The sequence below is a fragment of the Chiloscyllium plagiosum genome, unplaced genomic scaffold, assembly GCF_037043375.1.
Source record: "Chiloscyllium plagiosum isolate Xiang-an unplaced genomic scaffold, Cpla_swu_hap1 HiC_scaffold_1, whole genome shotgun sequence".
Classification (NCBI taxonomy): Eukaryota; Metazoa; Chordata; class Chondrichthyes; order Orectolobiformes; family Hemiscylliidae; genus Chiloscyllium; species Chiloscyllium plagiosum.
The window spans coordinates 33,774,198-33,790,011 of record NW_028270139.1 but is presented as its reverse complement, the minus strand read 5'-3'; the positions used below and the strand labels follow the sequence as shown (position 1 = coordinate 33,790,011).

Here is a 15,814-nt window from a genome sequence, read left to right as displayed (position 1 = left end):
CATTAATTAGATAGGTGGTGGAATGAATCAAAACAGCTGGAGTATTTAAAATCTGACAAATATTGGAAGAGATGACAGGAGGAAAATCCAAAATTATTAACATCAGATCATTTTGAAAGAAATTGGGCTGTGAGAAATAGGACATAGCACACATTGTGTGAGCTGGCACGGTGGCTCAGTGGTTAGCACTGCTGCCTCATAGCACCAGGATCCCAGGTTAGATTCCAGCCTCAGGTGACTGACTGTGTGGAGTTTGCACATTCTCCCAGTGTCTGCGTGGGTTTCCTTCGGGTGCTCTGGTTTCCTTCCACAGTTCAAAGATGTGCAGGTTAGGTGAATTGCCCATTGTACTAGAGGGAGATGGGTCTGGGTGGGTTACTCTTCACAGGATCGGTGTGGACCCGTTGGGCCAAAAGGGCCCGTTTCCATATTATAGAATCTAATCTAAAGAACCAAGTTGACCAAGAGGTCCATGTAATCAGTGTAAAAACAGACACTAAGTAAGAGAAACATATTGCAAGGGATATACACATCATGGTTATACTTCATTTACAGCATAAATAACTTTTATTTAAGGCAAAGTTGCATTATTAAACTTACTGGCAGACCACCTTCTCACTTGCACCCTCAACTAATTACATAGACATTGCAGAGGTCACAATAATACAGTAAACTTCCAGCATGACGGATATAATTTTTGCAAGTTTGAGAGTGCTGGTGAAAACAAAGTTTACTGCATTAAGTGAAAGCCGTAATCAATCTACAAAGCCAGACATTGAAATTCACCCCACCCCCCCAAAAAAAACCCAAGTCAGGGTGTAAAGATTAAAAGGTATTTTCTATTCAACCTGTTTAATAATGTTATTACACAACTGATAACAGATGGGATTTGAACCTGGGTTTCCTAATTCAAAAGATAGGGACACTTCCCCAGCACTACAATAGCCATGTGAAGATTAACAGTAGAAACCTAAACTGAGACAAATGCTGGAGATCACAGCTGATTAAGCGGCATCCAGGGAAGAAAAGCAAGCTAATGTTTCCAGTCCAGATGACGTTCGCTTCCTTTTTCTCCACAGATGCTGCCTAACTCGCTGTGATTTCCAGCTCTGTTTTCAGTAGAGATTCCAGCATTTGCAGTAATTTGCTCTATTATTCATTTAATTGGCCACAAAAATATGTAGTGCCAGAGGACTGGCAGGTGAGTACTGCTGTAATTCCATCTTTAAGAATGAAGACAGAACATGTGCCAGAAATCATGGCTCAGTTAGATCAACATCAGTGGCAGGACAAATAGAAACCTGATTAGAGAGGTTGGAAAATAAAACCAGGTTGAGAACCACAGCAGAAATAGGAACATTAATTGAGAAAGAGAAACAAATATAGTGTGATTTCTAAAAAATTAGAAATCTAATAATCCACTTGTCACTACAGATTTCAAAAGGAAACATTTGCTTGACCAATGTTGAATTTGCGAGATGGTCAAGAGTAATAATGGTAAGATAGATGGCATGTATCTAGAATTTCCAAATAAATTACCCCATGATACTATAATGAATAACTGTCAGAGAATGTAGAGTAAAACCAGACAGTACTGTAGAAACTACAAGTCAAAGAGGGAGAAAGAGTTTGATTACTACTTTCGGGCTGAAATCAAAATGTTAACTTTCTCTGCCCAGATGTTCCTGCACCTGCTGAGTTGCTCCAACACTTTATGGTTTTATTTACAATCTCAAGCATTTGCAGTACATATTTTTCCTCCAAATCAGAGGATGTGGAGTTGGGACAAGTGGCAAAATGGATTGCGAGCTGGCTTCAAGATACAGAGTAAAGTAGGGAGTGTTCACAATTTGCATTAAATTTAGGTTTTGGAATCCAAACACTATTTCTAAGTTCACAGACCACACAAAAAATTCATGAAGTCAATATTGAGGAGGGCTGCAACAATTATAGTGAGACTAACAAAATTGTAATCTGTGTTGTGCCACAAGGATTGGGTCCACAGCTTTTTGTCATTTATATAAATGATTTAGATGTTAACACAGGAGGTATGGTTAGCAAGTTTTCAGATGATATCAAAACTGGAGGTGTAGTGGATAGCGAAGGTGGTTACCTCAGAATACAACGGGATCTTGAGCAGATAGTCCCAGTGGGCTGAGAAGTGGCAGATGGAGTTCAATTTAGATAAATGTGAATTTTGGGAAGGCAAAGCAGGGCAGGACTTATACATTTAATGGTAAGGTCCTGGGGAATGTTGCTGAACAAAAAGACCTTGGAGTACAGTTCCATAGTACTCCAAAGTAGAGTCTTAGGTAGATAGGATAGTGAGGGCAGCACTTGGTATGCTTGCTTAATTGGTCAGAGTATTGAGTGTAGGAGTTGGGAGGTCACGCTGCGGCTGTACAGGACGTTGGGTAGGCCACCTTTTGAATTCTGTGTGCAATTCTGGTCTCCCTGCGATAGGAAGGATGTTGTGAAATTTCAAAGGGTTCAAAAAAGAATTACAAGGCTGTTACCAGGGTTGCAGCTATAGGGAGAGTCTGAATAAGCAAGGGCTATTTTTCTGGGAGTGGTGGAGACTGAGGGGTGACCTTGTAGAGGTTTATAAAATCACGAGGGCATGAATGGGGTGAACAGACAAGGTCTTTTCAATGGGTTGGGGGAAAAGAATCCAAAACTAGAGGGCATTGGCTTAAGTGTGAAGGGAAAGATTTAAAAGGGATCCAAGGGGCAACTTTTTCCACACAGGGTGGTGCCAGTATGGAACGAGCTGCCAGAGGAAGTGGAGGAGGCTGGTACAATTACAACATTTAAAAGCTATCTGAATGGGTACATGAATAGGAAGGGTTTAAAGAGATATGTGCCAAATGGGACTATTAATTTCGACTATCTGGTTGGGATGGAGGACTTAGATCAAAGGGCCTGTTTCTATGGTGTACAGCTCTAGGACTCTGTGTAATATGCCGCCTTAATGTATTTAAAGGTAGGCTTGACAAATGAGGGAAATGGAAATGTGGTTACAATGGTAAGTTAGAAAAGATGGGATGAAGCTGAAGTAAATTAAGACCATCAGCATGGTCTGTTTGTGCTGTATATCCTTTTATATGTAATCCTCTATATTGCAGGCAGCTGATTCACTACTGTCCATTTTGTGCCCCAAATTAAATTTCACTTAACTGTTGGCTGGGCTCAAAGTAGTGAGGTTTTAATGGCTCACGTCTCCCATGGGAGTATAGTTATCAAAGTGATTCTCCTTTTGACTGACAATTTAATATACAATAAATGAGGATTCCATTCCAGTAACTTGTACAGAATGAATACTCTGCCCTCATTTAAATAACCAACATTGGTATCACTATTTATGTAGCCACTATGACTCTGCTTGGATCCTGCATATCTGTTTAAAAAAGTTCATTTTTTTTCAACGTGTTGCTCTTCACAGTGTTGCTTATTGAGCCGAAGACATAGTCATATGTTGGAAACGTGCCCATTATCTTTTCTATTTCTTTGGGAAAATATTGTAGATTTCTCTGTCAACTGATTTCTTCTGATTAACAAGTATTCTTCCACACTGGGGAAGACATCAATCCTTTTATTTTATTCCTAATACAGACATAGAATGAGCAGTATAGCGGTGCAAAAAAAAAGGATTGTGATGTTTTGCACAATATGAACTATAGATATCATGTCTAATGAGTGACCAATCTGCTATTACCAATTTTGCAGCCTATAAGTTGAATCTCACCATGATTATTCGCTATTTTATCATAATACTCAATTTTCACAAATTTAAAACAGGAACATAGTTAAATTAACTGGAGTTTGAGATAGCTTGAAGTAAAAGTTCTCTGCTTTCCTTAATAAAAATGAAGTAGTCAGTCCATTATAACCATAACTTCAAGTGGAATTTATTGCTTCATTGGAAAGCAGTTATGAATATAAACAAAGGGAATACGGGAAACCAAATCACTAATCATATTGTTAAAATGAAAACTGAAGTTTGCAAAGAAAACAGTAAATATCAGAGCTCTCAGTGTGTTAAGCAATGGAAAGAAAACCATAAAGCAGACTGTGATCAATACAAAATGATAAATTTAACAAATTATAATTAAACTAATAATATGAAAAAGGAGACTTGCTCACTTTCAAGTCCAAGTCTGAAAAGTGCACTTTTTAAACTTTTATCGCAGCAATAAAAATAGACTATATGCTGGATGTTTGATTTCCATTCACACAGAAGCAGCATAGCTGAACACAAGCTTTAAAACACAAAAATACAGGGGCATTTCAAATCCAGCTTTAAGCATATAAGCCTTGACTTTTTAAAACTGTGGCTGGATATTCTGATCACTTGACTAGCAGCAAAACACATTCTGATATTATGCTAGTCCGAGGATTAGGAGCATATTCCACATTGGAATTCATTCTGAAACCCTTCACCTCAAAAACCAAAATACGTAATTTACATAATCAAATTCCACAGTCTGAAGGCATCAAATCTCTTTCTAATATCAATCTCAAAGGTTAACGGGTAGTTGCAGTTCTGTTTTGTAACAATCATGATCATTTTCACTAAAATTTAAGGTTAATTTTTTAAAAAAAAGATTTGTTGCAGTAAGTTATAAATTTTGTAAAATGCAGAATTAAGAATGAAACAAATCTTACACAATCTAATTCCAGATAATGGAAATAAAAATTTAAAGAGAGAGTGTCAGCTGGGATATCCCCATCTACAATGGCTCAGAGGTATTGTGTAGCATTGGGGAAAAGGTAATAAGGCCTTATGGTGGAAAATGAGTTTTGAACAATGTACATATGGAATCTGTTGTACTGGAAGACTACTTATTTTACTGTTTGGAAGGAAATGGTGCTGCACCAAATGGATCAAAGTCACTGTGTTGCTGTGTAACAGTACATAATACTAGTTCAGTAAAGGGCACTGCACCAAAATCATCTGTTGTTAGCCCTTCTCCAGTGAGAAATGCTCCATGTACAGAACCTGGTCTAGATCTGTTTGCAACTGGAAGGTGTTCTCCTCGACAATCACTTAGCCCTTGATACTGAGTGTTTCTCAGAAGTTCTTGTGGATGGAATGGTTTGGCACCAAAGGGATCGAGCAGGCTTTCATCAGCAGGCAATGACTGACATTTCTCCTTTCCATCAGTAAGCGCCACACCAATATTCTCTTTAGAGTCAGATATATTAAGGAGTTCATTACTACTTTGTGAATCACGCCTCCCTACTTTCTTGTGCCTACGCACCCGCTCTGGAGTTCTATAGGTAGGTTTGGAAGGTTTTCTTGTCGTCGTTGGTGTGCCATGATGTCGCTTGCCAGTTCCACCAGACGATTCTTGTTTGGTACGCCGTTGCCGAGATGAAAGTTTCTGTAAACTGCGTTGCTTCATCTTGTGCAGTTGACTGGCTGTGATCTCTTCAAAAGGAACATGCCCAAACACATCCTCATTGCTTTCCTTTGTGTACTGTATAGCCTGAATTGGCTGGAATGGAGTGGAACCAAACATATCTACATCATTAGGTGAAATAGGTGGTGTTTGTGTGAGAGTATCCTGACTATATTGAACAGTTGGAGTTAATTTCTTAGTAAAAGGTGCATTACTGAATACATCAAACTCTTCCTGCTCTTTATGACTGACTGATTTGAAGCACATCTTCTGAAAATTCTCTTTACTTTCCAATCTTTCGCTGGGTTGTGCAGGCTGATGCAAACCAACAAATGGCACCGCACCAAATATATCAACTTCACCCTGTAATGGTTTGCTCCCTTTAACTTGAGGTGAATCTGGAGGGGTGATGAGAGCTGTTGCTGATTCTGCACTTGCAATACTTTCAGCATCAGCATTGTATTCTAAACCAGGTTCTGCTATAGTATACATCTCTTTCTGTTCATAGTCTGAATCAGAGCTGTGTTTTTCTTCTTCATCCACTTCATCTTCATCAGAGTCCATTAGCAGAGGTCTCTGCCCAAAGGTTTCTGCTTCTACATCAATAAATTCACCTTGTTCACTGTGGAACTCCTCCTCCTCTTCTTCACTGCTCTGAGGGGTAGGTGGGTCAGACTCAAAATCACTGTCGGAGTCTTGACTTTTCTTATTATGGTCCTGCTGCATGATTAAATTTGAGTCATTTTTTCTCTCTTCCTTGCTCTGACAATTAAGTGGCAGGACACCATGTCCTAGTTTGTCAATTTTAAATCCACGCTCTGAAACAGTCCTTGAAATTGGTGCATTTTCTTCACTTCTTCCATTTGAACCTAAAAAAAATTAAAAATATTCATCATTATGAAAATATTACAAAATCACACCATTACAAAAATTAAAGAATAAACTGAAATCATCGAGAGCACTAGTTTTCACTCAAACCTAAATTAAAATCCAGCTCAGAAAAAAAATATTTCAACTATAAATTGTCAGGATCTTGTCCAAAATGAGTTTGGGCAGTTTAGTTCAATTTCTAGTTGACAAAATAGGCCCTAATTTAGGAATCTTGTGCAGAGAGACCTCAAGGACAGCTGATGTTTTAAGAATGTAACAGGAGAATACTGCTGAGGCAGTGTAGAAAGTCTTTTTCTCCCTCTCGTGCTGAACCCTGCAAATGCTTGACACTTGCTGCTCCAAATGTAAACAGTTTAATTCCTCTGTATTAAATACAACTTAAGTAGCACATACACAGAAGAAAAGCATTTCATTACAAGCATCTGAAAGCATCTAAAAAGTCTACATTTGAGGTACAAAAACTAGAAAAAAAGGCAAAAATCTTAAATATTTTTCAAGCTAGTACTGAAGCACAAACCAGGTTAGCAAGTAGATTTTACTATTTTTCATGAGGGATTAGAGTAGGAAAGTCAAATAAAATGGAATCTGACTTACTGGGACATCTGCATCAATTTTAAAACTCTCAATGAAAAAATATCTTTCGACAAAGTAGTGTCAATTAAACACATCGAACAGGTCAAGCAAAACTATAACGGTGATAAAAGTCAAGATATGTGGATGGTGAAAATCTGAAACAAAATCAGTTCTATTTTTAATTCATTTTTGGCTGAGGGCATCTCTGACCAACACTTATTGTCCATTCCAGGTCAGTTAAAAGGTCAACCACATTGCTGTGGGTCTGGAGTCAATGTAGGCCAGACCTGATAGCGATTGCAGTTTCCTTCCTTCAGGACTTCAGTGAACCATTTGGGTTCTCCCGACAAAATTGACAATGATTTCGTGGTCATCATTAGACCTATATTTCAAATCCATTATTTGCTATGGTGGGATTCGAACCCAGGTTCCCAGTACAGTATTTGGGTCTCTGAAATAATAATCCAGTAATAATATTACGAAGCCATTACCTCCCCTAATATGGAATTGTTTTTAGTTGGGCAGAGTGAAAAGAAGCAATTAACTTTCAGCTTAAATGACTTCACATCAAAGGTTATGAACCGAACAGCTAAATTTTGTTTCTTTTTTCACATATATTGTCTAGTCAGTTGCAGAACATCCAACATTTTTGTACAACTGTAACTAAATTGTTCAGGCAGTGTTTCAAATGAAATACAAAGTTCATTGAAAAAAAAAACCCATAAGACCATAATATAGAGGAGCACAATTAGCCCATTCAGCTGATCACGTGTAGTCTGCCATTCAATCACAGCCAACGTTTCTCAACCTCACTTTCATGCCTTCTCCCATATCCCCTGATTCTCTTACTAATCAAGAGCCTATCAAAAAAAACTTGGGTAGAATTATTTTAGTTTTTTTGTAATAAACTTCTAACATCCTTTACAAGATATACAAATTCTGCCTTCCAAGTTATTCATCAGAATAAAAAAAGTAATTCAGAATCAAATGTATTGTAAAAACAATAAACAATCTTAATATTTACTGCTTTGAATGAGGCTGTATTTAGCAATGAGCTGCCATATGATTACATAAGCAATTATATACATTTAGAAATACTAAGTAGAGTAATTTTGCCCTCTCACGAGTGAAATGTCTATTGTCTGGCACATCCTGCACTTCGGATTGGCCCATATGAACTTTGTGACCATTAAATCTCCAATATAACTGCAGTTATCAAGATTCAAATGGGCTTCTGTGCACCATTTGTTCCAGGTGACTGACAATGCTCCAAATCTGCTCCAAAATTAGCATCTAGCCCCCACCAGTCTTGCTATCCATCAAGGTAGAAGTTAATGACAACAATCTTCAAATACATAGACACTCAGAGAATGAGAATAGAAAGAATGAAGCTGTAATTATATAATACCTTTCATGAACATAGACAGTCTCAAAGTGCTTTGTCAGCCAATTGAAATACTTTGGAAGTGTAGTCACTGCTTTAAAATAGAAAACTATACACAAGCAAGCTCCATCAACAGTATTGAGATGTTGGTGAATGGTTAACTTTTAGCCGACAAAGACTCTGGATTGACCCTTAAGCCCACAACTTTACAAATCGTGAGATAGTGCTACTGACAAATATGTCAGATATTTGATAATATTAATCTTCATGTAAATTTTGAGTCAGCTGGAAGGAAATTTTCCAGGACAAGGTATGTCAGCGGACTCCTGTACACCTAACACATTTAGACTCCAGAGGCTGGAATCACTATTCAATGGATAATAGTGCCCAAGCTATGGTAAGGCTGATGGTAACACTGTCTTATGTAAAATTGCAATGCCCACCTGCTACCTTAGACTCAAAAAAAAGTTTCCTAATCTTAAATAACACAGTGGATTCAAGCCCAATTCAAAGGCTGGATTTTATGCAAGCTGTTGCAATGGGGACCACAGTGGTCAGGCCCATATAATCGTAGGAGTGGCCCAGCATCAGTTTCCTGATTAAACCTCCTCCAATTAAATTAGAACAGAAGGGTCTGACAGGGAATTCCTGGTAGTCAGCACCAGGATGTCAATTTGCCTCCTTCATGAGCCAAGTGACATCTGTTAACCTTGAGCCCACTGCAATTTAGGGGGGGCTCAGAAATTAAATAGAGATTGGAAGGTCCTGTAACAGCGATAGTGTCCTGACCTCTGGACCAGAAGTTACAGGTTCATGTCTCACCTGCCCAAAGGTTGGTCCATAACATTTTTTTTAAATCAACTTGTTTGAGCATGTTAATGATATTGTTACTTTAAAACAAAAAAAAAACACTCTAAATGCGACATTCTATTACCAACAAGTTCCTTATCATCAGAAACAGTAAATAAGCGTACCCCACCTCCTACACAATCGCAGAGTAACCTTTTGGTAATAACCACATCCAATAAGCTCTCAATAAAATTATTTCAAAAATATAGGAGCTAAAGCATTACCTTTCAAACATGCATTAAATTATCATCTTGCACTAAATATGACCTGAAAAATTATTAATCCATTTGATAACAGTTTGAAAATGTAAATCTGTGTAAGTCGCTATAAATATGCTTTTTTAATACTTTTTGCAAATGCACAAAGATTATTACAAATTTCAATCATGTACACGTTTCTAAACACAATGCATAATCTCCAATAGTGGAACACAAGAGCATCTTTAATCAAATCTTTAAAAATAAAAAGAACTTTTTTTTGATGTTCTTTTCCCAGACAACAGATTAAAATTGATGAATGTCTTGTAACTTGTAATTACATGCCTTCTGATTTATCAGTAGAAATGTTTTGGCGAGTAACTTGAAGCTATATTTAAATTGGAAACATATTGTCAATCCAAAGCGGTTTGCCACATGATTCTTATGAGGGTTACCATTCAGTCTGTTTCAATGTGCTTCTATTCTACTGAAGATGGAGACACACCAGCTGCTTAAAATGTGTAATTTCAAAAAGGAAATAAAAAAAGGAACAGAAAACTTCCTCTTACACTCATGTCCTCCAAGAACAAGATTAGGAAGCAATTAACAGTAATACAAAAATGTATTAAAATCTGAAGCTCATTTTATCCAAAGATCTTGTCAATATTCAACAAGATGTTGATTGAAAGCAATGAACTAAAATGGATTGATCAAAATATGAAATGTGACCTTACATCGGATGACACACTCTCTCAACGTGAGAAGTAGAAACAATATTTGTACAAGATGAAGTAAACAAGCACATCCTTCTCGAGCGAAGAACAATATTGCTGCATGTCTTGGAACTTAGTTCTGGTCCGTGCTCAAATTTTCACCTTGCTCAAATTATTGAAATATCTGTAGTCAGATTGAGGAGATATGGGTTGTGGAGTCAATGTGAAACTTGCAGGTTTATTCTACCCCGTAGCACACTTCCTATTTAGATATCTTGAAATCATTGATATTTTATCGATGAGCATTAGAAGTATTTTCCCAACAATATCCATAGTAGATACTCACCCAGAAACAAGCTGCAGTTTTAGAAACCATACCAAAATACTTACAAGCACTTTTGCCATTTCTGAAAACTTGCAAATGAACATTTCTCAAAACAGTTCTAGGAAATTAGCATGAATTCTGAAATTCTCAATCATGATCCTCTACAAAGGAAATTAAATTTTTATCCTGTGTTTCATATGGGATGGCAGGGTCCAAGGCTAAAATTGCTCCAGAGATCTGTGCTGTACTAACAATGACTTACTCAGATTTATTTACAAATTCTAAAATCATCTGGACTTTAACCAAGTGGGAAATTGCCATATCACGCCACACCAATAGTGATGCAGAACCATACAGGAGAAGTGAACTTGAACAGGAAGGAGGAGTGGTGCTTGGATCCTCAGACAACAAGCTCTATTTGTATAAGTGCCACACAACCAAAGCACTGCTGATGATTCCTGCTTTCTATTTTATATAAATTTCTATATAAATAGAAAGCAGGGATCATCAGCAGTGCTTTGTCCAGAGGCTCATTGAAGATGTTACCTAGTATGGTGACAAAACGTTTGAAAATGAACTTTCCAACTCAGCGAGCAAACCTACATCCAGAACCTCAACCTGAGCTACAAATCTCAAAACTCACTACAACTGAAACTTCCTGAGAGTGAACTGAAAAGGTGTCACTAATCGATGTCTTCAGAAAATCAACCAAGTAACAATCATACATGCCTGTGGAACAACACAATTGAAAATCTCTTAAGTAACCTGGCCAGCTTTGTCTTTTTAAAAAACGTTATCCACTGTTTGAGTGAAGTTTTTTGTGTGAATGGGACAGGGACCAAAGCTTATTGGATTTAAAATCACAGGCACTAGATGACTTTGTTTCATTTTGCTCTGCTAAGTTACTGTATTGATTACAAATGATTAAGTCTGTTGTTTGATTGACAAACCAGGTGTCCAGAATTGATTAGCCATAAAACCTGGCTTAAAAAGTCTGATTAGGAACCAGTGGAGTTGATTTTGAGGGTGTTTGAAAGTTTTAATTGTAATGTGGTGCAAATACAGAGTTAGGAGATTCTTTTGATTCAGCTGTCTGTCTCTGTATCGTGAGTAATTAAAACCTATTGTTCCAAGTAGAAACTTTATTAAAGTTCAAAGTAGCCATGATCATAAACTTTGTATAATCTTTAAAAGAATCAGACTAACCTGCTTCAGAAACAAATGGAATACAGCCAAACAAATCTTCTTTAACTGGGGTGTGGGGAACCGGATGTGGCTCAACTTCTGTCTCGATAGATGTTCTCCTCCGCTCTGGTTTACCTCAAGGGAAAAAAAAAATGGCATTTTCTGTCTGAAAACTATACCTCAGTTTATACAGAGAATAGCTATTTAAATAAGCAAATTATTGCAATAGGAAAATCAGCATATTTCCTAATACTGCACAAGATAATAGGCTTCATTATTTTTAAAATTTTGTATTACATGATGTACGGCATTAATTAGTTGGCACCGAATCCATTACTTGAGTTAGCATTTATCTAAAAGCTAAATAGATCTACATTTGTACTATGTCAACAGCTGCTTTATGAATTTACTACTTGGGTGAATTGTAAAGGTTTTAGGACCAGAAATAGTAAATCTTCAATAGACTGTCAGCAATCTGAGAAAAATACAGATGTTGCTATCTAAAATTATTTTACAATTTCCGTTGCCCTTTTTAAATCAGAAGGATTGTAATACATAAAGCCATTTAGAAACACTGTGAATGCAAATTGCAACAATAGTCCAGCTTAATCGTGAAACCATACATACGAGTAGCACTAGTGGGAAGCTCCTATTTCTATGAGTACGGAGTTCAAGACAGGAGCGGGCCAAGCAACAATTGTAATTGGACTGAAACAGCCACGTCATGACCTCTTTGGTGACTTGGTTGAGCACCTCAACACAGACTTCCAGTGAAGTTGCAGCTATGAACAGACCATGAATCCCAGGCATCCAGCTGCAGAGCCAGGGGTACAAAGTTTTAAATTATTACATCACCTCCTTACAGGAGATTTCTAGTTGACAATTACTGCTGTCCTCTGTCACCAGTCACAAAACCCCAAACTTGTAGTGTAGCTTGGTCAATGGCACCCAGGATGATTCAACTGTACAGAGGAGTAGGTGAGAGTGCAGAGGAGGAAAACTATGAGAGAAAGTTATAGTGACAGGGATCTAATAGGGGAGTAAATAGATATTTTTGCATTTGTAAATAAATGCAAGGTTGTACATCTGGTACAAGGGATAAGGATGCAATGTGGTTGAAAGACTTGTGTGGAAGGGAGTGGGTGGGGGTTGGGTGCGGGTTTGAGTGTGCGCGCAAAAGAGAACAACCAGTGGCCTTGGTCTATACAGGCACCAAAGATATATATAGAAAAATGGGATAAGCTGCTGCTGCTGGGAGATTTTAGGAAGCTGGGAAAGAGAATAAGCAAAAGGTAGTACTCTTCAGATGTTATTAAATTTGAAAAAAAAATAGGACAGATGAATGTGCAGCTAGGAATACGGGTTCTGAGGAAAGGGTGTGAAGGGGTCAGGTACCAAGCTAAGTCAGGTGTGCTCACAGAAGTTTAAACTCATTTGGCAAGGGGGGTTGAGTACTTTTTTTATTGTAAATCAGTACAGAAAATGACCTTTTGCCCCAATGTGTCCATGCCAATCATCAAGCATCTTTTTAATCTCATGCCATTTTTCATCACTTGGCCTATAGCTTTATGTCATAATGGTGTTTCAGTGCTCATTTATGTACTACTTAAACCTTGAGATTTCCTGCCTCTAACACCCTTTTAGGCAGTGAATTCCAGACACTTGCCACCTTCAAATTCCCTCTAAAACGCCTGCTCTGTACGTTACAACTCTATCTATCCCTATCAGAACTTGATATACCTCAATCAGGTCCCAACTCAGCCTTTTCCACTCGAAGGAAAACATCCCTAGTCTCTCTTCCTAGCTGAATCACTGCAACTCAAGTAATGCCCTGATGAATCTCCTCTGCACGCTTTCAGTGCCATCACATCCTTCCTACAGTGTGGCAACCAGAAATGCACTCAGTACTCCAGCTGTGCCTAACTCAAGTTACACGCAACGCCAGCACAAGTTCCTTGCTCTTTTACTTAATGTCTTGACTAATAAAGGTGAGTATCTCACATGTAATCTACCTTATGTACTCATCTTGCTGCCTTTAAAGATTTATAGAAATGCACAGCAAGCTCCCAGTGACCAAATGCACCTTCTAGGGTCCTACTTATCAATATGTAATCCCTTGCATGGAAACCAGAATGCAGGATTCAAAGGGGAAACACGTTACACAGAAATTGGGTGAGGCAGATAGTATTACAAGAAATCGTAAGATATAAAACACAAATAGTCAACAACTATTGGGAATGATATAAAGAAGCAAACTGCAGAGGTACGAAAGAATGCACTCGTCTTTGTCAAGACAGTTTCTGCCAAGATCATAGTGAAAGATGAGATAATTGAGATATTAAATGGACTAAAAAAGGAAAAGGAGGTATCAGAAAGGCTGTGGACTTAAAGCTGATAAGCTATCACAACTAAACAGGATGTACCCGAAGATGTTGAAGGAAGTACAGATGGAAAGTACATAGTACAAGCCATAATGTTCCATCTACGCTGAAAATATCAAATTTGGTGGGCTTTCCAGCATATTTGAAATCCATGACATTACAGGAACTGTATGGATATTTGTTGGCTAAGTGATAGGAAATAATTAAGAAGAAGATTGATCAAACTGGAGAATGTTTTACAGTGGGAAAGCATAGCAAAAGTTTACACCATGGTTTCTCTTGATATATTCTAATGGCCTAAAGTTTGGTGTACTTACTACAATTTCAAAATTTAAAGATGAACTAAAATTTGGAGAATTTGTAAATTGTAAACAGAGAAGAATAATGTCACACTGCAGATTAGAAGCAGAGTGTGAATGGGTGACTACCACGAGTCATAAGAGGAAGAGTCACATCTCAATGTAAGTGGGACAAATTTCCTCAGGGAGCCGGGTGGGTGGATGGGGCGAGGTGGTGAAGGTTGCTGTTTAAAGTTGTTTCAAGGACAATGGTAATGTGAAGAGTAGTTATTTTGTTAACATTAACTCAATCAATCAATTAGGCGTGTGAACGGAGATTATTTAATGCCAGTTAATTTAAAATGTGGTTTAATTTCAAGTATCATCGTTGTGGGAAAACTTTCAAATTTCCCTATCACTGATAAAGAAAGTGATTTTACTGGAGGTTAAGATGATGCCATCTCCAGTAATGTTAGAAATGGGAATTTGTTGAAATTGAAATTGTAAAGGGAAACCTAGTACTTTGCAAAACTCAATGATTGCCTGTAATCCTTTTATGCAAGTTACAGTTTCAGTTAGAGTTGGATCCAAAGAGTCAAGACTTCTGAGGTTAAAGTGACACTGAAACACATCAGATTGGGAAAAAAAAAGTTAACAGCAGCTGGAGATGAATTAAGAGAGCCGGAATTTAATCTACATTCAAACCAAAAGCAAGAGATATCAAAACAGACAACAACATTGAAAGCTCATGACAGAAAGAAAAGGAAAGCAGCACTTTCTAACTGAACTCTTTCGTAAATCATACTGATACCATATAGCCAAGAGGAAGAATTTAATTGAATATAAATTTAACATTTAAAATTAAGAAAGTTGTTGCTCCTCCAAGAAAAACACTGAACGAAACCTCTGCTGAGTGAGAAAGAGAGAGAGATAAGAGTGACAGATAGCAAGACAAAGTGTAAAGGCCATTTACTCTTTTGGACAGCAATGTGAGCGAGTAGGTGCACTTTGGTTGAAAAGACTTAATCCATGGAAATTTAAGGACTCTGGTAGATTCATTCTTCATTTTGGCATAGTATGTGGGAGTAATCACTGGCATGAGCAGTTTTGCTGGAATTTAGTTCACAATTTCTCTGAAGGCTGGCAAGAAAAGAACTTTAATGTCCAATGAAATTACAACTCAGCAATGACAGAAAAGCAGAGGATGCAGAGATTAATTAAATTAGGTTGCACAATTTGGTCAATGTTGAGCAAAATTAGGACACTGAGTCTTCACAAATTCGTCTCAATTTTTCACTGTCCTGCTGCCAATACAGCTGAAGAAGTTTTCCTTTTAAATATTTATAGTATTATTATTGACTGGAGTGTGAGAGTCAATGTCAAATTAATTGACTAGAATGCATCCCCTGAAGTGTCGTTGATGTATCTTTTGCAATTAAATATACTAGTGCATGTTAGCAAGGTATGGTGTGCCAAGACTATGAAGTTAATTCTGTTAACAGATTACTTATGAGTCACCTCAAGCACAGTTAAAAAGATACAAACATTTTCTGTTCTATGGTTAAGCTAAATTTTGTCCACACAATATTTTTATCATGGGTGGAAGGAAAGCAAATAAAAGTAACCATGCATGGAT

At 37.5% G+C, this 15,814-nt stretch overlaps 2 protein-coding genes across 6 annotated transcripts in view; one reads left to right on the top strand and one right to left on the bottom strand.

Moving 5' to 3' along the window:
- paqr3a (progestin and adipoQ receptor family member IIIa) overlaps positions 1 to 15,814 on the top strand; it is a 34,030-nt gene that overhangs the window by 15,385 nt on the left and 2,831 nt on the right. The gene's annotated exons all lie outside the window — the stretch shown is intronic.
- bmp2k (BMP2 inducible kinase) overlaps positions 545 to 15,814 on the bottom strand; it is a 106,510-nt gene continuing 91,240 nt past the window's right edge. For all 5 annotated transcript variants that reach the window (XM_043696300.2, XM_043696310.2, XM_087985788.1 and 2 more), the window contains 2 exons: positions 11,541 to 11,654; positions 545 to 6,271 (listed from right to left, as the gene is read on the bottom strand). In XM_043696300.2, the coding sequence (XP_043552235.2) occupies positions 4,848 to 6,271; positions 11,541 to 11,654 (1,538 nt within the window). In that variant the 3' untranslated portion in view covers positions 545 to 4,847. The remainder of the gene's footprint in view (positions 6,272 to 11,540; positions 11,655 to 15,814) is intronic.